At 40.1% G+C, this 23702-nt stretch overlaps 1 protein-coding gene across 5 annotated transcripts in view; it reads right to left on the bottom strand.

Annotated features, from left to right (window-relative positions):
• Positions 1-1934: 1934 nt before the first annotated feature.
• HYCC2 (hyccin PI4KA lipid kinase complex subunit 2) overlaps positions 1935-23702 on the bottom strand; it is a 95649-nt gene continuing 73881 nt past the window's right edge. For 4 of the 5 annotated variants that reach the window (XM_077830314.1, XM_077830313.1, XM_077830312.1 and 1 more), the window contains exons 12-13: positions 17318-17477; positions 1935-10128 (exon numbers count right to left, since the gene is read on the bottom strand). In XM_077830314.1, the coding sequence (XP_077686440.1) occupies positions 9524-10128; positions 17318-17477 (765 nt within the window). In that variant the 3' untranslated portion in view covers positions 1935-9523. Of the gene's footprint in view, positions 10129-15705; positions 15874-17317; positions 17478-23702 lie in introns of all 5 variants that reach the window. The other variant, XM_077830315.1, reaches the window with a different exon arrangement.

The following is a 23702-nucleotide window of genomic DNA, read 5'->3' on the forward strand; positions in this document are numbered from 1 at the left end:
GCCCTGCCTGGGGCCCGAGCCCAGGGCGCGCCGGCCCCTGGGGGACGCCGAAACAAGCTCCCCGCGTGCCGGGCCCCCGCCCCCGGTCCCCTAACCCCTGTCACCCGAGCTGCGCTGCGCCTGCGAAGGCCGAGCCGTTCCCCGAGGCGGTCACCCAGGGCCGGGCAGCGCGCGGGGGGGCGGTCACACGCCACAGCAAACCGCCCTGGCTCAGAGACCCTTGTAGCCTGCCACGCCTTCGGGGCGCCCTCGGCCGGGTTCCCGGGAAGAGAGGTACGGGACCTGCAGCGGGGGGGATCACGGGTCGGGAGGCACTATGGCTCCCTGCCGGACAGCAAGCCCAGGACCCAGCGACAGCCGTCAGTCAGCGCCTCCTTAAGGGCCCCCTTGCCTCAGCGCCGGGGGTGGGAGGACAGGGCGGGCGCTGTGGTTTGCAGGCGAATATAGACCAACTAGCTGTGGGTGCAGGGGAATAGACGCACGTGGCTGTTTCTGCTCTGCGGAAGACCCGGCGAGGGCCTTGCCCATTGCATGTTGGTTGAAAACCATGCTCTGAGAGAGAACGCTCAAAAAAGAGGCCATATATAGAAACCTTTTATATATGGTAACCCTCGTTACTCGAATGCTCCCTACCTTTTTTTTCATTTAGCAAAAGGGATTACACCTTCAGCTATCAATTTGTGGCATTCTCTGGGAGTTGCCATAAAGCCAGATTACCAGGGAAGCTGCATACCAAACCACCTCTGGTCTTGGTGAATGGAAGCTGCCCGCTTTGCAAGCCACGCTCCTGAGCACTCTAGAAAGGTTGCTTACAAAAAGTAAGTAAATAAAAAGAAGTAACAAGGCAAGTTAAATCATTAAGGAAGACGTTAGCAGTCTCCTAGAGTTGCATGGGGAGTGCTGTTCAAATTCCAACTCTGGAAATTACATTCTCCCGACCTAAAAGCATTGATTAAAATTCACCAATCATGTTTGACTTAACTTCTGGTCAAACTGTGGCATAAAATTAGTGTATAGTGTTAAACAGCTGCCATGTTTCATCCCAAATTAGCTACATGTCAGAGATGAAGAAATGACATCTGTATTGAAATTAATCCCAGTCCTTGATAACAGCAGAAGCATTATTCTACATGCTCAAGCAAGTGTTTGACTAAAAAGAGGCTTCAAAGGAGGATGGGTGCAGCAGAGGTCATTCTTCTTATTTATGTAAAGGAAGTGATTCCACAATCTAAAATTTAGATCAGAAGCCCTCTCTCTTACTGAAATCTTTCTTCATCGCTGTAAAATTTGTATAGACAGGATGGTGGAAAGGCTGCGGTCTCTGCTCACAGAAAATTAGCTTACTGAACTCAGCAGCACCTGGAGTATATACCATATAAACTCTAAGCATATTCCAATATTTTCAGAACTAGTCTCTCGGTTATTATGCAATTTCATTTGTAAAACGGTAACAGAATGATACACTTTATCTTCTCACTACCCGTGTCCTCTGGGCTTTCTTCCTCCCTTTTACTCTCTGCACTTTCCTCTTCTTCCTGTTCCTTCACAGGAATAGCCTCCTTTACTCCATATTAAGTTTACTTGGAAAAAATAAAATCAGTAAATACTCTTTTTTGTATGGGATGAAGTGTATTTACACAACAGACTGACACCCAAGGAAAGTTATCAGGTAAATTGGCATTAGCAGGATATTAATCTGAAATACAGTCTATTAGCATTGACAGAGATATATTGCATATTAATTGTCCAGTACTCCCCCAGAACCACTCAGTATCTGTGCTCAGCATAGGTCATCTAAGTTTGTAAAATGAATGAAAGACCATTGCACTAAGAAACTATATAGAAAGATCCACTACATATTGACCTTAACAGAAGCAAATCTATAAAACAAGAAAACTATGCTCAGGTTAAAAAAATACAATTGACACAAGGTGTACATATTCATCCAGAAACACCACAATATTTATTTAATATTGTATATATATATATATTCTGCATTGCAGACTGTTTTCCATTTTATACATCTCTATTTACAGTGATTTAAAATATTTTTTTTTTTAATCTCTGGTAAATATTTACAAGGTCAACAGTAACTACATTTCACATTTCAACAACAATCAACAGCATTAACCAGCTTCAGTAAGACAGTTAAGATAATGGCTTACATGCACCAATAACATGATCTTCAATATGTGTCATCTTCAGCTCTGTAAGAGTGAAGATTTTCACTGGTTCCAGGTTAAAGGACATCATGCAACAGAGACTGCATTTACTACATACCCATTCTGTTTAGTTTTTCACCAGCACTATATCCTGAATGTTTGTGAGTGCATACCAACATGCAGGGTTACACTGGTGAAAAAAGGGCGTCTCCTACACAATTGAAACCCTTTTGCCAAACAGATTTGTCCACAGAAAGTAGGTTATTTGCTGTCTATACTCCTTTTGTGACAGTGATAAGATTACATAATGCCAAAATAGTAAAAATCCTTCAGAAACCTTAGTTCAGAGAAATAAACCTTGTATGACAGAAACAGTAAGAAAATACTATCTCAATCCTTGTAGATTGTTTCATTTTGCTAGTCAAACTGACTGCAAATTCTATATTGTTACACGAACAGTAAGACTCAAACGATTCATTGTAAAGTAGAGGAATTTATTACAAATTTAAAAAACACAGCATGGGGTACCCCAGTTTACTTACAGCAAATAAAAGCTACCATAGTAAGTCCAAAAAGATAATCTAATTATTCAAAATCTTTACTAGCTTTTGCCTGGTGTCCTTGATATGGAAAAATGTTTCCAGTTAAATGACTCTTAAGGTTATTTACTTTATTACATGGTTTCATTCCATAAATAACCAACTAGTAATGCCCTTGCCCAAAAGTATGCACTTTTCTGCAAGAAAACAGTAAAATGTAGTGTTTCGAAGTCTTATTTGAACACACAAACATTTTGACCACTAGCAAACCAATGGATACTTTGCAAAGACAAGTAATTTATCCTGAGTGATTGCTAACTCACATTGACTGCACATTAGAAGCCATGTACTTTTTGCTAGTAACATTTTTCATAAAAAAATACGCAAGACTAGTGAATGGTCTGAACTGGAGGGAAAAGTTTCAGTAGCTTATTTTCTGTCACTTCTAAGTCCTATAATGTCAAGGAGAAGAAATGTAATTTACTTAGAGAAACTACAATCAACCTGTTAAATTTCCTATTCAGTGCTAGAAAAGAGCAGGATCAGTTGTCCTAAACCTGAAATAAAGATACAGTGACAAAGCACCATAAAGGAGTCTTATTGGAGGGTACATCTAAACTATTAGTTATCTGTGTTAGACTTGATATAGCTATTTGCTCATTTGAAGGCATTTCAGTAATTAACTTGATTTTTCTAGAGCTGATTAATTTGTTTGGAAATTCGATTTTTTTAAAACTTCGTTTGACAGAAATGTTCAGTCAGAATACAGGGGTCTTCTGCTCTATTCGCTCACACTTCACGCACTGCTTGTAAACCTGTAATAGGAATTCATGACAAAATAATTAGTTGGCAAAGACCTAGCTCAAAATGCAGTCCAGGATCTCAAAATAACTGTACAACTGTTTCCTTCCATGTTTCGTCACAGGAATAGAAAAGCAATCCTGTACATTAGAAGGGACAATTTATTGAAGGATGGACCCCATTTTAATTACATTTGGTCCCTTAATGGTCTCTTTTGGTAAACTCTCTGATGCATATAGGAAAGATAAAAGGAATTTGCTTTTCTGTTCAAAAGGGATGACACTAAATCTTGAAACAGAATCATCAGTTTGCATCTAATTTAGTTAAATCTAGAATTAAGCTGTCTGATTTGGGATAGATTGTCCACTAATAAAGTTCATTTCTCGTCCAGATTATATCTGAGGTTCTCCGTATTAGACTTCTAGGGAGAACTACAAAATAAACAACTTATTCTTATCGCAGATACTGACCCTAGTCAACCCCCAGGTAAAATTTACTCATTATTTTAAGTGGCTACAGTTATTTCCTTTCTTCCTGTTTTATGCTTTGCAAGCTGGGTTTAATAAGGTAGGATTTTAAAAAGCCATATTAAAAATATTAGCAATGGTCATATGGACGTATGTATGCCAGCCTTGCAAAATCTTATTCTCACGCTCACTTGGGGTGTTTTGTTTTGACATAACAGTGACAGATCAGTTTCCCCCACTCCTCTCCATTATCTTCCATCAAAATGTAATAGGTATATACACTGGGCTCTCTGCTGATCTATTATGACAATTTTGAAAGAAGGGTTTATATGTTCATTTATACTTCAGCCATAGAAAATTTCTAAATAAAACTTTTGTGCAATGCACAACCTTGATTATCCAAATGCCGTAAGGAAAAAATGAGGAGAAACAAGGGAATTTTCAGTAAGGCCCAGGTCCTAGAAACAAACACTAAGTTTAAAATACCAAATATTGTATGGTCTGGTTTAAGCTGAATACTCAGTGCATGTACACTATAGTGAATTTGCCCTTTTTATTTTACATGTTTGGAATGGACTGGCACAAGTTACTTCTGGCTTTTCCCCTTGAGTTCTACAATCATTCCTGACTCGAGAAATAAAAATACATGTTCATTGTCCATGCATGAACTATTCTCACAATGCCAATGGATACAATAGATATACCTAATGCACTTGATAGTAAGTTTAACATATTACAGTAACATGTCTTAGACTTAGGCAATGCTAGATTGCAACAATTTAGGGTTTGTATGATTTAATATTTAAAATATCAAGACTGTCTTTTTGTTCTCTTTGTATAGTGCATAATAAATAATAGGTTAGTTCATATTATATTTATCAATTTTTTCCACAATTTAGGGGGACAATATTTTGTACAACTTAATTTCAGAATTATTTTCTTTGATTGAAAAGTCATTTTGTTCATTTCTTTCTTCAGATTGTTTTGATTTCCAAGAGTTTTTTTATTTTTGATTTAAAAAAAATCAATCTGAAATTATTTATCAATCCATTTGTCTGAATTGTTTCCAGGTTTAAGAAAATTAAAATGCCTTAAATCTTAAAGCAGGTAGCAACTGGCTTATCTGGAAGGACAAAAAAGTTTAAACTGTTGATTTAAAAATGGCCTCAGTGTAGAATAATCTATTCCAAAATTAATCTTCAAAATATATTTGTGAACCTTTTTTCATTATTTTGACATTTTTCCCTTGAACTAAGCTTTAAAATTAATTACTAGATATCCAAAAAGCAAAGCAACCCACTTTGTATTTGTCACTATTTAGTAGTAGATCTTACCCCCTTAATTTTCTAATATGTTTACATTTATATACAATACACACACAACTGAGGCAACTGATAGTCAACATATGACAAATGTATGTACCTACCCACACACAAACCTCACATGGTGAGAAAAAGCTCTGCCCCAGTACATTCCACTATTCACAAAAGTAGTGCAAATAAAATATTTTGTCAGAAAACAGTATTTTCACTATTCCAATGTTAAAGCAGGTGATTTTAATTACTTTAAAAGCTTAGTAAGAGACATATAAGAATTTGTTTGGAAATGTCAGATTTATCTATTTGATATTATATTTGCAAACCATACAAATATCTGATATAATAAATAATTGGTGTGATAAAATGTTCACTGATACAGAATGGAAGGACAGGCTTCACACAGCTAAAAAAGCTTTTTCAGGGTCACATCACAAAGGGTATTCCAATCTGTATTTGAGATGTACAATAAGGTACAAAGTCTCAATATTCTGAAAACTCAATTAAATGGATGGATAGTACAGTATTTAATCTTCACTTGCAACATTCGTTTAAACAGCTATTACTTGTCATCTTGCTGCCTGCATGAAAAATGGCTCACAGCTCAACCAAAATACCACTTAAAATAGCTTAAAAGCTGATCAAAGATTTAATTAGCAAGCCAGTTATTTTATATTTCCTTAAATTATGAAGCCCCAGAAAAAAGAGTTACAAATGCCAGCATATTATTGTGCACAGTTATGCTAAAAGCAAGGGATAATACGTTTATCCTTACTTAAATGTGTATCTACACCTAGCTACAGTACCCATAGTTCCCCACCTCAGAGTTGTGCGTATATACTATCTCAGATGAGGAGGAATGTCGTATTCTACATTGTGACCTTCTCTTGTATACTGCAACTGTACTCAACTATTGCAGGGGTCTAAAACTAGTGCATGATGTTACATACCAAATGCATTATAATTATGGAGAGAGAATAGAGTGAGGTAAGGATAAAGAACTTAAGTCTAAATCTTTGTCACAGTTATCAGAAACCTATTATTTTAATAGTTTTGTACTTAGTTTAACAGTAGCATACAATACCCTCCAAAGTCAACTCTGATTATTCTTTGTTTGTATCCCAAGCATTTCCATTTCAGTTAATGCCACAGTACTCTGAAGTTCACTGAAGCTCAGTACATCATATTTCACAACTACCTTGACATGGATTGATGGACACATCTAAAAGCATTAATGATATATAGCACTGACTTGACACATTATAATGACTGCTTCATTTATGTTAATGGATGAGTCATTCCAGAACACAGAGAGGTTGATCAGCGAACGTCTGACATATAGCACTCAAAGGATCCTTTGGACTAGTTATTATGTATCATGTCAGTCCATAGTGTGGAACAACTAGGATGTTAATAGGGACAAAATTTGAACTCTATCAAAAAGCATCTAATAGAGAAAGTAGTGTGCATATACACAAAAGCAGGTTAACGAATACGTATAACAGATTTATAACATATAACAAAGCACTCCACCAAAATAAGGACTAAACACCTTCAAAACTGGTTTTAAAAAAGTGACTAAAACGTAATTCAAATTTGAGCACCCATATTTGACTCCCCATTTGAAATCACAGGAATATTTCATTTTGCTGAACTGGTTTAACTGCATTTTGTGTAAGAAATGGATCAAGATATGGAAACTTGTTTGCTAAGTTTTAGCCTGAAGCAAAATTTTTAGAAGAGTTATAAATTCCTTAGGTGAAAACTAACAATGGAAAATACAGAACATCGATAGAGCTACCAAACATCACTTTTTATATTTTTGTGTACACCTCTATATAATATATATACACATACATTATAAACACTTGAAAAAATATATTAGGATTCTTCCAAAACTAGCCTGAACTTCTGACTTACGTTTCCACCTCAAGAACTAATATAAAGGAATAATTTGGTCCTTATCAATTTGAAATTATATCTTTATTAATTTTTTTTTTTTTTTGGTTTAATCTGTTCCAAATACATCTCTACTCCTCTTTAAAAACATCAGACAAGCTTCTGCACAACCATAGCCATCATATTAAGTGTCTCCATTGCCCGTACTCTAGAAAACAAACTGACAAGTGTAGCCATCTCTTGCTATGTTGTGAAGCATCACTATTTTTTACAGTACATATTTTTAGGTCAACTTTACTCCAGGGCATTACCTCTTGGCTACTCCAGATTTCGTCTTTGTTCTGTCAGTTTATGCATCCCTGGCAGTCCTTGCAACTTAGCTGCAGTTTTTAAAGAGACGATAACGTGTTGTTTCCTTTTTCTTAACTGAATGTTTGTGTTTAAAGTGTTTGAGATTTTTGCATAATTCTGAATGCTGTTTGATGCTGTCATTCCTCTTTGAATGTGAAATATGAAGATTAAGTGACCAAGTAACTAATTCAACAATAAAAATGTCTTCTTTTAACTGTTTAAACTATAAGCTTGAAAGTCACTTTGGAAAAAATGCTACTTGAAATGAGGGTGTTAAAAAGAAGAATAATCAAAAGCTCGAAATAACATTTAAACAACCAACCCATTAAATAACCACTAGCAATGTAATGCCATTTTAGTTCTGAATTTCATACAGTATTTATAAATCAAAAGATAGCCTGTTATTGGTAGCCATTTGTGTATATTTTTTCACAGTGAAAAATATAAAACCAAAGTGCCTACATAATGAAAAAAATTAACTCTCATCTGTTCCATGGGTTAATGGCCTGTAAAATTCCAGGTCACAACAGAGTAGAGAAACAAGGCTGAGACGTCCTCTTTTCTCCTTAGTTATCCAAAGAAAGAGACAGGCTAAAATATGATGAACATTCCCTTTTGTAATCAGAAATGAACTTTTAAGTAGTGATCTCCAGCATAGGTACCAATTGCTGCCCATCCATCAATCGCTTAGATTCAGGACTTGGCTCAATGGCATGAGATCAGAGTTTTCTAGGAGATTGCCTGCCTCCATCAGCAAAACGATCGGATAATATTTACAAAATACAATGGATTGTAAATACAAAGGTAGTGAAGTGTGGTCCTTCTGGGAGAAAATACTGTGAGTACCCCGTTATACCAACATTGTTTCTAGAAAGTGTTGCACATTGACGCTTCAGTGTTTCCAGCAAACCATTATCTCAGTCCCTGATGCAGCTCCTTGGAGGATTATGTCTGGACTACAGTTTTCTTAATCTATGCTGTGACTGAACTAGGAACACCTAGAAAGCAGGAGGGGGCTTCCTAACAGCTTTGATACCATAGAATGCAGCCTGAGAATCCCTCTGTTTACCTGAAGATGCACTTGTTCAATTCAGTGATCATCACCTCACACAAATAGAAGCAGAGCTAGTAGTTAATTGTTTCTGGGAAAGCGTGTGTCTCCTTCCCATTTTTGAATTATTTCAACAGGTTTGGCCTTTCCAAATTCCAGTCTATAAGCGGAATGACCCTGTGTCCTGGCGGGGGGGGCGGCGAGGAAGACTTATAACATAAATATGGCTACAACGCCATAAGTAGTACACTGTGACCTACGTTCTCTACTTACAGCCCTCTCTTTATCTGAGGGGCAACGACTTGGTAATAGGCATGTCTCCGCTGTAAACAGGAAGAGTTTCAGGAGTAGGAGAGTAGAGGTGAGGGTGGGGAAGGAAAAGAACAATTCTCATTTTTAATGGAAAAGTGCATTAGTCAGCCAGGAGCAATGACATTCCCCTCCCCCAGAATTGATTGCACAAGCTCAGAGAGGTCCAAAGTCACATTAGAATCTCTGAGGCACTCCTGGTTCTAAGAAAAATCATGATCCAGTAGTCTTTGCAGTACTGTAGACTGATAAAACTAACCCGTTTCTATTAACAAAGCCAAAGCATCATCTCATAGGGATCACATTCACCATTTCCTCCAATATCACCAGTCTCACAGTGTTGAAATGGGACTGATCAGCCTACGATGGATTGCACGTCACCCAAGGAGAAAGGAAGGTGGGGAAAAGGCATACAGTACATTTTATACTGCTTCACAACCATGTTCACAAAGGTGGGGACTGGGAGTGAGGGGAGATTTATTGCTGTTTCATACAAAATACAGGATGATATCTAAACTGAATCAAATGAGATCACAATGGTCAGTATTTTCACACTGTGGGATGAAGGTTCTTGTTCTTGCCCAAGGATGAACTGTCTGTTGGTTAAAGAGGAAGAGGGGAGTCAAAGCTACACCTGGGATATCAGCTGCATATTGAAACTTGGGGATCGAGACTGCTTTGTAAGGGGAGCCCCTGGGGTAAGGAGATCTTTACCTTCCCCAGTTTGGCCTAGCCGGTCCTCCTGTAGACTGATGGTTGAAAACCGATTGGAATTGCCAGCTGCTAGATTAGTAACACCCTCAGTGCCAACCCCAACAGTGGAAGCTGCTTGACCACCATTCACATAGTCAAATGATTTACTGGAGGAAGCACTGGCGGTCCGGATCAGGCTCAGGCTACTGGCTTTTGGTACCACCTGCCCAGCAGGCAGGCTGAGGTGTTTCTTTGTAGGTGTCATCTCAATTGTTTCCGCAGTAAGGTCAGTTGGTTGGTGCAGGTACTGCTTCCGAGCTACTGAATCTCGAGGGCTCTCATTGGATTTAGTGGCAGATGATGTTTCTTTATCCTTAGCTGAACGCCCACTTGCTGCTTTCCTTAAACTGCCTCTCTGGGATGTGGACGATAGAGGCTTGGTCCCAACTGGCTGGCTACTAAGGGAAGCTCCTGATGAAAATCCTTCGTCAGCATCATTGAGGTTCACAGACTCCTCTCTTCCATTTATACCCTCAGCATCTACAAAAACCCAGCACAAACAAATCAGACCCAGAAACTAAACAGTCAAGTTACATGAAGTGGATGTGTACAGATGTAAACAAAACATCACTAAAAACAAACTTCATTTTCAGCTCCAAACACTTTTCCACTTGTTAAAAAATACTGATTCCTACAACCAAAAATCTTCCCGCTATACATAGTGGATGGTAACTTTAGTCAGCACCGAATTACAGTACTGTACGCTAGGAGCCTGATTTACCTCTGACTTGCCTTATTTTACACTGATGTAGCCTCATTCACTTCAAGGGAGTTATTCCTGATTTACACATGTAAATATAAAAAATCAGGCCCCATATGGTTTATTTATTCTCTGTTCTATTCACATGCACTGTGCCCAGTTCTCTCTCACTTGTATAAACCTATTATGCTTTTGTGAGAGAAGAATCAGAGCCTCTTGTGTGTGTACTTTTTATCTGGGTAAACCTCTCAGCTTCATCATTTCACCACCTTCTGTAGAACTGATCAGCTCATCCTGATTTAGGGCTGTATCCCAAGAGATACAATAAATGCAGCTCCTGCTGAAGTCAATGTGAGTTGCTGCAAGAGCTCAGCAACCTTTAGGAATAGGTCAGACCATTGATCACCAATTGCCACCATGCATGCAGGTGTAGTAGATTTCAGCAGATGCCAACTGGCACATAATATGACTAAATTTTCTCCTGGAGGTAAACCCTAACTCTTAATTGTCATCTCTCCCCCAAACCCCAGTCCTCCTTGCACTTCCATGCAATTACATGAAGTAATCTTCTATCATATCACCTATAACCTGGCTACCTAAATATGTTCTATCTATTTGTATAGAATACAACATTAAGCTGCAAGTGCCGCACACTGTGGAAGAGACTTCATACTTCTGAACAGGACCTGCCTGTCAAACAGCAACCTATTGCTCCAGGCCATGAATGGAGAACAGAGAAAATCTAGAGGTGCCCTCAGTCTCCTGGGATGCAACCTGAAGTCTGGTTTTGAAAGTTGCGAGTTTAAAACCCAACTGTGAGGGTATGTCTACACTTCAATTAAAAACCCATGCCTGGCCCGTGGGGCTTGGGCTCAGGGTCTGTTTAATTGTGGTATAGATGAAATTAAACAGACCCTTATCCCAAGCTGAGTCAGCTGGCACAAGCCAGCTGCAGGTGTCTAACTGCAGCGTAGACATACACTGAGCGTATTAAGTCAGTGACCTTTGGAAACAAGTGTGGGTGCAAAGGTGGATGAGCTCTGCTGGTTTACCACCTGTATTTACTGGCAGCAGGTTCCTTTGCAAACTACTTCTAGTCTGTGATTTTCATTTTGCTCCTTTATTTTCCATTACTAAGGAAACAGATGCATTTACTTCTTAAGTGTTTGCTTTCAGTCCTATACCATGAAACGGGCTGTACAAAAAATACCAAGTATTTTCATAAAAAAATTAATTTTGTTTCAGGACATTTTGAAGCCCCAAGGAAATTCATAAAGTAGTTTTTACATCAGAACATGACAAAATATGCATTTCTCATGTATTTGAACAGGACTTTGAATTTCAAAAATTGAAGTTTTTGCATTTGAGCAAAAGTGAGCTCATTTTCAATCCAGCTGTCTTACTTTCGAGATTAAAAAAGCTAAATTTTACCGTATTTTTTTTTTTTTAAATAAGGCCTTCAAGTTGTAAGAATTTCAGATTTCCCTGTGATAACCCTAAGTATGGCTGCTTGTCGGAAACCCCAGGGAGTGTGCATGTTTGATAGCTTCAACTGCTGCATTACTCCAGTGGCAGTTTGCTCACTCTGTTCTGGCACATACCAAAGAGATTGTCTGAAGCTCCTTAAACCGTGGCAAAATGTTTAGGAGTCTAACATACAGGAATGAACCTACCCTTCCACAGATTGTTGTCAGTGCACTGACAGAGGTAACACGTTGCTTTTAAACTTTCGAGTTACACTGCAGCCTCTTGAGGCCAGTACTTTGCTCTTGATTCTCCTTCATCATGAAAAAATCTCTCGCTTGGCTATGCATCATATTTCAGAAGCAGAACAGCTTTACAGATGGGGGTTTTTGGGTCCCTTTCAGAAAACCCTTTTCTTTGAAGCTAACATCACTGTTATTCCTGGGTTCAGCCTCTCAAGGGGGCACTTAGCCACTTTTTAACCTAAAGCCATTCTCAGTAGAGTACAATGCTGGTCTGCTTTATTATGTAATCCTCACAGGTTTAATCTAATCTTTAACCTCCCATAAACTGTAGGAGACTTCACAGTACTGCAATCTTCATACCTGGAAAAAAAACTTGAGCCTTAGTACAAGACAAGTACAAACTCTAAGGGATATTTTCTAATTATTAAAATGCATTTACTACAACCTCCTGAATACATATTTAAAATGTGTTTTATTTTTTTTCCTGTTTGATCAAATCAGTCCTTTAGAAATATAAAGTGTTTGTCTTCTCATTTATTCACACAAATACTTCCCCACATTAAACAATGAGACATTTTATGAACAACCCATCACCACCACCACTATCCTCAAAGGTGCTGGTAAAAGGATGATACAACCGAAACACCCTGAAAACAAAAGAACCTTTTCCCATCAGACCCAGCATTTATGTTCTTTTATACAACCATGCAAAGCTGAATAAAAGTGCATTGATTAGGAACGAGGGCAGCAGCTAACACCTCCTCTCTCAACCCTCCCTTATTCAAATAGATGATGTGCAACTTGCAGGGAGACATCCCTAAGCAATATGGGAAAGCTTTATTTGGACACTGATGCAAACACTGTGAAGAAGCACCAAAGTGTTCATGAGAAAATAATCAGGGACGCTAAACAGATTATCCTACTTCAGAAAAACACCAAGAGATAGCAGAAAGAAATTGGAAGGGTAAAATTGTAAAGTATCCATTCAATTTAGAGAGGAGAATGAGAGGCTCGGTGCAAGCTTTTGGATGCTGCAACCATGCAGAGGCCCAGGCAGCACAGCAATGCTGAAGAATGAAGAAAACAGACAAGACAACATGCAGGAAAATCTCCCTCTAGTCAGATCCCAGATACTCAGGAAAGTTCTCACTGGAGTGAAGTCTTTCACGTCAGTAAAATACACTTTAAATATATACAGGTATCCCACTGCATGGTAGTTTTCCTCTAAACACTACCCTCAGAAACAAGGGAGAGTGCAGTTCAGTTCCCTATACCCCTTATTTGGGGCAGAGAACCCAGAAAAAGTGGTAGGTTTCTTCTTTCCCAACAGAACAGTAACAATCAAAACAGCATCTTTCTCCTAAACAGCCCCATAATTGGACTAAAATCCTGGAAAGGAAGGAGCTTGTGAGAAAATGACAAGTCAACCACACAGCTTTTGTCTTCAAGTTTCTCAACATTTTCTATAGAATTAGTGCTTCTCTAAAGAATGCACTTTTTATGTGACACAGAAGTCAATATGAAGTAGATCCTGCAGAAGTATTACCTTTATTTTGGGATTTTTTCCATGTCAGCTTTCCCCCTACTGTTATCTACTGGCCACATATGACCACGTATACCTACTGCTGCAACCAACGAGAAGAGTATCAACACACATAACCCTTTTAAAAACACATCCTTTCTGCGGCGTCACTAAGCCACCTCTTGGAAAACAGCAGAACATTTCATGTACTGGTTCCAAACACTAGTTTAAAAGGGATATTTATACTGTTTATCCCTCTCATAATTAGATGCATAAACAAACTTGAATGAAAATGGAATTGAATGAAAGGGATTACTAGGGTTCACCAAGAAAGATCTTTCTCGTTTCACGCTGTTGTCAGGTAGGACATTGTCCCTCAATTGAAGGTATTTGCTAATTCAAGTTTTCAGCAAAATTATCATCATCAATAAATTAACAAGGTCATGTACAGAACATGCAAAAATCATCATGTAAGTATTAGTAGTCAAATCTGCTTTAGCTCTATGGTCACTTTCCACCCCAGAATATTACTGAGTGGCAGAGTTGTACAGTTTGAGCAAACAGGCAATTGTCAGCTTTCTATGTTAAGTTATCTGTTCAAATATTCTTCACTTTCATATCCAGGAAAACCATGCAAAGTGATGCAGACTCCAAAGGAACAAGTCAAACGATATGGATGTTTTTAAATAACTCAACTGTTAGAAAGGGAAGGCTACATTCTGGGCAACCATTTTTAAGGAAGGTTCTCTGCACAGCTGAGGACTTCTCCATATCCTTCAGGACATGCACATGCAACGGTCAGTACAGTGAAATAAGACGAATCAGAACAAATGGAGAACGGATGGGGTAGGGCTCTTGTTTACTGAGCATGCTCAAACTCACTACGCACCAGGGAGCAGATTTTAAAACTTCAACAGCATCATGTTTTTGTAAGTATCTTATTTTCTAAAGAAGTGGGATGTTGTGACCCTCATTCATGACGGGCTGATTCACTGCAGTGGGTTCCATGGTAACAATACATCAAATCTAGAAGAATCTCAGATTTTTGATTCCACAAGGACACCCCGAAGGGTATGCAGTACATATGAAACAGTCCGCAAATACTTTCTCTGTTTCAGAGAAATTGTGACCTTTATAGCTGTTGGAAATGCCAAAGGAATGTTCACACAGAAAAGAAAACTTAAATTACAGAAACAGGTTAGGAAGATCAGGACTCTCGCAAATACATTTTCAGCTAAAAGCCCAGGGAATTAAGCACACCACCACCAAGAGAAGTCATGAATCAAATTCACTGCATGAAAGCATACCTGTTACCGAGTACAGATGATAAGTTAATAGACTCACTAAAGGAAAATGAACCTCTATCAGACAACCCACAGAATATTACATGTGGCTGCAAGGGCAGCTGTTGCAAAATCCAACAGCATACACCAAGAGAACCTGTTTATGAAGAAAAACGGTCACTGTTTTAAAGTGGCTAGAAACGTGACAACTTGATTCCATTTAGGGGATTGGTGTAGTTGTTTATAGCCAGTCCACTCACACAGGCTAACAACAAGATGGTGAAGCTTTAGTGAATAGAAGTGTGGGGAATTTGTTCAAAGCAGAACACTGGGAATCTACATCTTACGCAAACCCAACTTTAACAGTGACAGGAAATTCACTTTGGAATTTTGAAACATTGTTCCAGTACTATCTTGTTAATCTAAAGTTGTAGTAAGATTCTTTTATACCCTAAAACGGATTCATCAGGTTTTCTGAACTGGGCTCATGCTCATTTGGTGCCGTATTTTTCTCGCAAATATTAGAGTAAACATGCTCAGTAATAGGAAATTTCCAAGCAATCTCAACACTCTTAGATGCTGCCCTTGCCTTTTCGTTAGCCATGCCAAGCTGCCTTTCACCACACAGAGATGCAAGCCCCAGGCCAGCCCACATGATAACAAAAGGTAGTACCTGACCTGGTGCTAGGTATATAGGGGATGTGTGTATTGCAAAGAGAAGCTAATACACCGTGGGGTAGTGGAAACACGCACTAGAATGGAAAGAAGTTCTGCTTGGGGATAGGGAGCCAGGATCTTCCTCCGGCAACTGCCTCACTGACTTCTGCCTCCTCTCTGTCCTACCCTCTGTTGTGGCTGCTGCCAAGGTGGGCTCCGGTGAGCCATGCTCAGGGGTCCTGCGCACCAGCACCTCCCCCTCTTGCTCACGTTTGATCCCTAGGTCTGTGGAGCCGTGTTGGATCGGGGAGCCAGGAATGCTTGAGTCAGCCTCGTTTGAGAAGTCAAAGCCATCTGGGATTCAACACATAAAATTTTAGTGCTTTTCTGTTCCTTTCTAGGCATTCCAATCCAGGCAGGGAAAAGAGAAGATGTATGTGGACATGGAAAAACAAAAGCACTATCCACACTTAGAGCTGATCTACACTGCACTGTACTGTGGGTTATAGGGGGTGCAAATTGCATAGTGCACGGAAATGGTATGTTCTAATTGCTCCATGTGAACATTGCTGGAGCAAACTAAAAGGTACCTAAGCTTTTGAAAGAGGAGTATGTTAAATGCGAACTTTGTACCTTTTAGTTCATGCCAGCAGCATCCACACAGGACATTTAGAGCACACCATTTTGGTGCACTCCGCAATTCACACCCTTATAGTCCACACTGTCTGCAGTGTAGACATAGCCTTACTTATATACACACATGCACATTTGTGTGCACACCCACAGAAAAAGGAAGATCAACTATATTGTATATGTGAGAGACTGGCAAATGAACGAAACAATATCAGTGGTAAGGACAAACATGACTTAAAATCTGCAAAATGGTAACGTTTTCTTCCAGACTTGGGCAGCCTGACTTGACAGATCATGAAGCACTCTGGTTCTTGATACATAAAAATAAACTGTAAAAGAAGGGACAGGGGTTTGAAACCAGGGATCAAGTTTTCCCTCTGCGATATTTTAAGTTCCCACTTTTTACTTTCAGCCATTTATGCAGCTTTTTCAATGGATGTTTTTATACATGCAGGAACACAAAGCTTTTAAATATGACAGTGATTTCTAAGCAAGCTTTTTGCCACACTTATACTGAAGGTGCACCTGACCATGTCAAGAAAAAACCACCACCACATCTATTTTTCTTCCTTGCAGAGTTAAATACTATTCTTAGCAATATACGTATCCATCAAGAAAAACAGGGGACTGAAGGGGAATGAGATAAATTACCCAAAAGTAGTTTAGGGATTTTTCTCTAAGAACAAATGGTCTGATTTAGAGGTGCACAATTCAATCTCCCACAGACTTAAGTGGGATCGGTGGTTGCTCAGCACCACTGAAAAAGTCAGGCCAATAGAACTTCTTGCACTAATTACAGATGGGAGGCAACATGGTCTAATGGACTGAGTGTGGGACTGGGAGCCAAGAACTAATCGCACATTGGCCATTGATACTCCATGCTACGCGACATGGAAAATTACCTAACCGCTCAAGCTTCTCCATCCGTAAAAGGAGGTAACATTTACTTACCTACCTCACAGGAGTGCTGTAAGGTTTAAAGAGTTCATGGCTATGCAGTGCTCTGAAAAGTTGTAAAGCACTATATATATTGTTACAAAATATTGCTGTTTTAAAAACAATTAAATGAAACTATTCTGCCAACATTCAGATTCAGAAACTAATTGGTAACGATGGAGATGAACACAGTGCAGTATGTTATTAGCGGCACTGTGGGACTACTCACCTTCTCTCCTCCACCGATGGCGGCGGATGGAAGCTGTCGTAATGGCAGTCCGAGAGATCCTGGGCACTGTAGGAGTAACCTCCACCTTCAGCACCTTCTGGCCTTCTTGCGACACATCAGGGGCATCAAAGGGCAACGAGTTCTTCATGGCATTCGCAACCTATGGTAATAGTAAAATCCTGTGCAAATTCACCACCCTCAACTATATTAAGAGCAGTGCCAGATTTCTTTGTCAGACTGGATGGGGAGACAAAGATTTGGCAACAGTATATCAGGCTACCACACAGACATGGCAGTGACCTCAGGACTTCACGTTTCATGACCACTGACAGGCTCATTGCAAAGCTGACATACCTGGACTACAGAGGACTTCCTTCTCCCTAGGAAGGTTTGAGCTTCCCCATTCTCATTTCATTAAATGATTTATTTGTTTTGCTGCAGATTCACTGCAGAAAGAGAGAGTGTTCCAACAGAGTCAGACTTCAAATGAAACCCAGTAGTACTATCCTTCAAGAATGAGGTCACAATCCATGTCAATGCAAACAGCACAAGTGCAATCAGTGGCTACATAAATAAAAGTAGTGTTACCGTCAAAGGTCACATGATTAGCTCTCGATCTTCAACTACCCCTTTTTGTCAGTTTTCTACAAAATTTTAGAGAACTGCAGCATGACAAGCTCCACAATAAATTGTTCTCTACAATCAAAGATAGGTACTAGAACTGATGATAAAGCTGGAGCTCTACTTTGCAGCTCTAAGAGAGAGAGCAACTGATCTCTTCCAGCTTTGAGACTTAAAATACTATTGTAAACATAAAAGCAGCTGTAAAAATGGCATTATGGGCTTCCACATGTATTGTCTCTCAGTAACTTCCAGATGAAACCTCCCAGTTTACAAATAAAAAGATGGCTCTTCTAATAGTCAAACTAGGCTAGAAAAGTCAAGTTGGGTTTTTTGCAGCATGTGCACCATCACCAGTGTAATAAACTTGCAGTCAACATTTCAGAATTTGGTTCACAACTTTTTTTAATAGATGAGAAAAATAGAATCCAGCTCATCATCTGTGGCTGTGTTGACTTTGCAATAGTAACACAATAATAAAATGAATACTTTTCACTTACATATCTTAATTCAAGGATCTCAACATTTATTAAAACTTCCTCTAATAAAGCAAGCTGATAGTATTCAAAGGGGAGTGATAAGTTGAGTAACAAGGTATCGTTTCCCTAGTTATTTTTCTGCCTTTAATCTCACTCAGTCCCATCCTATACAGCAACAATTGCTATTGTAAGTAGGACAAGCTTTTTTCTGCAATGTAGTTAACAGGCATTACGAAGAACAATGCTATGTAGTCACCCAACTGTTTTTTTCTTGGATCATTTAAAGTCGTCAGTGATTTATCAAAAGTCGAGACTGCAGAGACAGAAGTATTTTAAAGACTGAAGTTTGTATTAGGATGTATAACAGAACTGCAAGACATGGCCCTTTTAAAATCAAGTAATTTATTTGGTTGCTCATGGCAAAGATACGTAAACATCCATGAAATATATTTTAAAATTGACAGAACAAAACCCGGAGATGGATAGTCCAATGTCAATTCAACTGAAATCCAGATTAACTGAGGGCAGGTCTACACTACAGCTGGATGGACACTCTGAGATCAATCCACCAGCAGTCGATTTAGCGGATCTAGTAAAGACCCACCAAATCGATAGCAGATTGCTCTCCAGTCGACCCCTGTACTCTACCTCCAACAAGAAGAGTAAGGTAAGTCGACAGGAGATTTTCTCCCATCTATCCCCCGTAGCATAGACCCCACGGTAACTTGACCTAAGGTACGTTGACTCCAGCTACGTTATTTACGTAGCTGGAGTTGCGTAGCGTAGGCTGACTTACCACGGTAGTGCAGACATAGCCTTAGTACACACCTTTAACAAGAGGTTCTACTGTGACAGAGGCTCATTGCTTCCAACTGGCAAAGGGTCCATGACTGTCAGCAACTCCTACTAGGCCTGACAAACTCACTATACCTAACACACTGCTTTCATAGTATTTATCCATAAATCGTGTCTTGTAAAGTGTCAAATGAAATGCCCTACGCTACCAGCACTCCCAGCTATCTTCGAGACACCACTGACTTCCTGAGGAAACAACAATCCTTTGGTGATCTTCCAGAAAACACCATCCTAGCCACTATGGATGTAGAAGCCCTCTACACCAACATTCCAAAGATGGACTACAAGCCATCAGGAATAGCATCCCCGATACCATCATGGCTAACCTAGTGGCTGAACTTTGTGACTTTGTCCTCACCCACAACTATTTCAGATTTGGAGACAATTTATACGTTCAAGTCAGCGGGACTGCTGTGGGTACCCACATGGCCCCTCAGTATGCCAACATTTTTATGGCTGACTTAGAACAACACTTCCTCAGCTCTCGTCCCTAATGCCCCTACTCTACTTGCGCTACATTGATGACATCCTCATCATGTGGACCCATGGAAAGGAGGCCCTTAAGGAATTCCACCAAGATTTCAACAATTTCCACCCCACCATCAACCTCAGCCTGGACCAGTCCACACAGGAGGTCCACTTCCTAGACACTACAGTCCTAATAAGTCATAGTCACATAAACACCACCCTATACCAGAAACCTACTGACCACTATACTTACCTACACGCCTCCAGCTTTCATCCAGACCACATCACACAATCCATTGTCTACAGCCAAGCTCTAAGATACAACCATATTTGTTCCAATCCCTCAGACAAAGGCAAACACCTACAGGATCTCTATCAAGCATTCTTAAAACTACAATACCTACCTGGTGAAGTGAAAAAACAAACTGACAGAGCCAGAAGTCACCTACTACAAGACTGGCCCAACAAACAAAGTAACAGAATGCCACTAGCCGTCACCTTCAGCCCCCAACTAAAACCTCTCCAGCACATCACCAAGGATCTACAACCTATCCTGAAGGACGACCCATCACTCTCACAGACCTTGGGAGACAGGCCAGTCCTCGCTTACAGACAGCCCCCCAACCTGAAGCAAATACTCACCAGCAACTACACACCACACAACAAAAACACCAACCCAGGAACCAAACCCTGCAACAAACCCTGGTGCCAACTCTGTCCACGTATCTATTCAAGGGACACCATCATAGGACCTAACCACATCAGCCACACCATCAGGGGCTCGTTCACCTGCACATCTATCAATGTGATATATGCCATCATGTGCTCTGCAATGTACATTGGCCAAACCGGACAGTCTCTACTCAAAAGATTAAATGGACACAAATCTGACATCAGGAATCATAACATCCAAAACCCAGTAGGAGAACACTTCAATCTCCCTGGTCACTCAACAGACATAAAAGTGGCAATTCTTCAACAAAAAAACTTCAAAAACAGACTCCAACATGAAACTGCAGAACTGGAATTAATTTGCAAACTGGACACCATCAGAGTAGGCCTGAATAAAGACTGGGAGTGGTTGGGTCATTACAAAACCTAAACTTAATTTCCCCCTACCATTACTCACACCTTCTTGTCAACTCTCTGAAACAGGCCACTCTCATTACCACTTCAAAAGTTTTTTTTTTCCCCCCCTTGGTATCCTGCTGTCAATTGAATCGTCTTGTTAGACTAACCTCACACTTGGTAAGGCAATTCACATCTTTTCATGTATTTATACCTGCTCCTGTATTTTCCATTCCATGCATCTGATGAATTGGGTTCTAGCCCACGAAAGCTTATGCCCAAATCAATTTGTTAGTCTCTAAGGTGCCACAAGGACTCCTCGTTTTTTTTAAATGAAAGCTGGTCATTGTATTGTTGTGAAATGTATGTACTGTACTGACATTTTAAAAGTTTTGTTTAGAAACTGTAGTATCTAAAGTCTGTGACTGGCACAGCTGACAAACAGATTTCTTCCAGACAGGAGATAAGATGCGTCTGTCAAATGGAAATTGAGAACTGAAAGCCAAATCTGCATACTGCAAAACAGGCAGATGGGAAGATGCTGGAGACTGGTACCCACAGGGGGTTGTCTTGTCTCTGGGGTGCAAAGACAATGGAGTGTGGGGTATAAGAAGGAAGCAGAGGGACCACTTTTTTATTCTGCACTTGAGGGGGTGACCAGGCAGTGCGCTTATGCCCATGAAAACAAGCTCTCAAACAATGTTGGCTGAAATGATGTAAGGAAGTTCTTAGATGAGAAATTGCTTTAGACAGGGTTAGCTTGCTATAGTTCAGTCTAAGTCTACCAGAAGTGTGTTATATTTTTGTTTTGTTTGTAACGTGTTATTCTTATTGCCTTTTCTCACTATCTCTTAAAATCTTTACCTCTGTTATTAAACTTATACTGTAGAACCTCAGAATTATGATCACCTTGGGAATGGAGGTTGTTCATAACTCTGAACAAAACATTATGGTTGTTCTTTCAAAAGTTCACAAACAAACATTGATGTAATACATCTTTGAAACTTTACTATGCAGAAGAAAAGTGCTGCTTTTAACCATCTTAATTTAAATGAAACAAGCACAGAAACAGTTACCTTGTCAAATATTTTTTAAAAATTGCCCTTTTTTTTTTTTAGTAGTTTACATTTAACACAGTACTATACAGTGTTCGCTGTTTTCCCCCATCCTAACTCTGCTACCGTGTACTCTTCTGGTTCCAAATGAGGTGTGTGGTTGACTGTTGAGTTCGTAACTCTGGTGTTTGTAACTGAGGTTCTACTGTACTTGTTTTCACGATAAGTAGATTATAGTGCTGTGTTATCTTGGAGCGGATAGTCATTTGAATCAAACAGGCTGGTGCGTGTATACTATTCCCTTGGGAAGCAGGGAACCTGATAATTGCTGTGAGTGTCCAGTGACAGGGGTTGGATTCTGGAGGGGGATGCTTTTGGAGTGGCTCAGGGGCTGGAGTCCAACAGTTGTTAAATTGTAAGGCAAAGGAGGGGCTGGTAGAGCCCTAGGGTGATTGCTTGAATGGTTGAAAGACTAGTGGCATCTGGGAGCTGACACCTCGCTACCACAAGAAAGACTCCCTCTCATCAGAAGCAAAGGGTTAATAAGGTGACTTGCAGTCCTGGGCACCCCAAGAAAGTGTCACATCTACTTTTCTGTTAACATGTTATTTTAGTCCATACTCTATTTTTGCTCTATACTGAAGACAAACACAGGAAAATGCATTGTTTAAACTGTGAGAAATCCTTTGTCTAAATTTCTGTGGTTGTATCAAATATTTTGTACATAGTTATGAATAAATATTCCTTTGGGAAGAGTTCTGCCCAAGAAAGGGAGGGTAAGTAGTAGCTGTGATATCTGAACTACCTGTCTTGTTTAACAATACAGTAACTCCTCACTTAAAGTCGTCCCGGTTAACATTGTTACGTTGCTCATCAATTAGGGAACATGTTCGTTTAAAGTTGTACAATGCTCCCTTATAATGTCATTTGGCAGCCGCCTGCTTTGTCCACTGCTTGCAGGAAGAGCAGCCCGTTGGAGCTAGCTGGAGGGGGGGGCGCCTTGGAACCAGGGTGGACCGGCAGCCCCCCTATTAGCTCCCTACTCCCCTAAGTTCCCTGTGCAGCAGCCGCCCAGCAGGCTATCAATTGCCAGCAGTTCAGCTGTCCCTCCCCCCCTCCAAGTGCTGCTCCTGCCCTCTGCTTTGGAGCTGTTCCCTGGAGCCTCCTGCTCGCTGTGCAGGGGCCTAATGTCAGGGTGTCCCCATCTACCGTGAACCCCGCTTACCCCATCTTCCATAGAGCAGTGGGGACACGCGACAGGGCTCAGGACAGAGGGAATTTTCTGGCAGCAGCTGCCATCTCAGCTTGCTGATTAACTTAAAAAGGCAATGTACTTAGAGTGGGGTCAGCTACTTAAAAGAGCAATGCACATCTCACACACACAGGGTGTGTGTCTCTGTCTGCCATGCTGTCTCCCCTCTCTCCATTCCCGCTGCCTTGTAGAGTGTGAGGCTACATTAACAACAAGTTAACCCTTGAGGGCTCAGCCAATTGCTAGTTCATCATTTAGCAGTAAGGCATCCCCTGGGAAATATCCCACCCTCTAACTCCACCACCTCAACCAAGCTTCACAATCATTATAATCTAACTAACCTCACAATCATCATTGCTGCGTATCAGTATTAAATTGTTTGTTTAAAACTTATAGTGTGTGTGTGTGTGTGTAGTCTTTTGTCTGGTGAAAAAAATTTCCCTGGAACCTAAGCCCCCCATTTACATTAATTCTTATGGGGAAACTGGATTCGCTTAACATCATTTTGCTTAAAGTCGCATTTTTCAGGAACGTAATTACAACGTTAAGCGAGGAGTTACTGTATTAACAATTTTAAACTGTAATCC

The sequence above is a fragment of the Eretmochelys imbricata genome, chromosome 11 (genome assembly GCF_965152235.1).
Source record: "Eretmochelys imbricata isolate rEreImb1 chromosome 11, rEreImb1.hap1, whole genome shotgun sequence".
Classification (NCBI taxonomy): domain Eukaryota; kingdom Metazoa; phylum Chordata; order Testudines; family Cheloniidae; genus Eretmochelys; species Eretmochelys imbricata.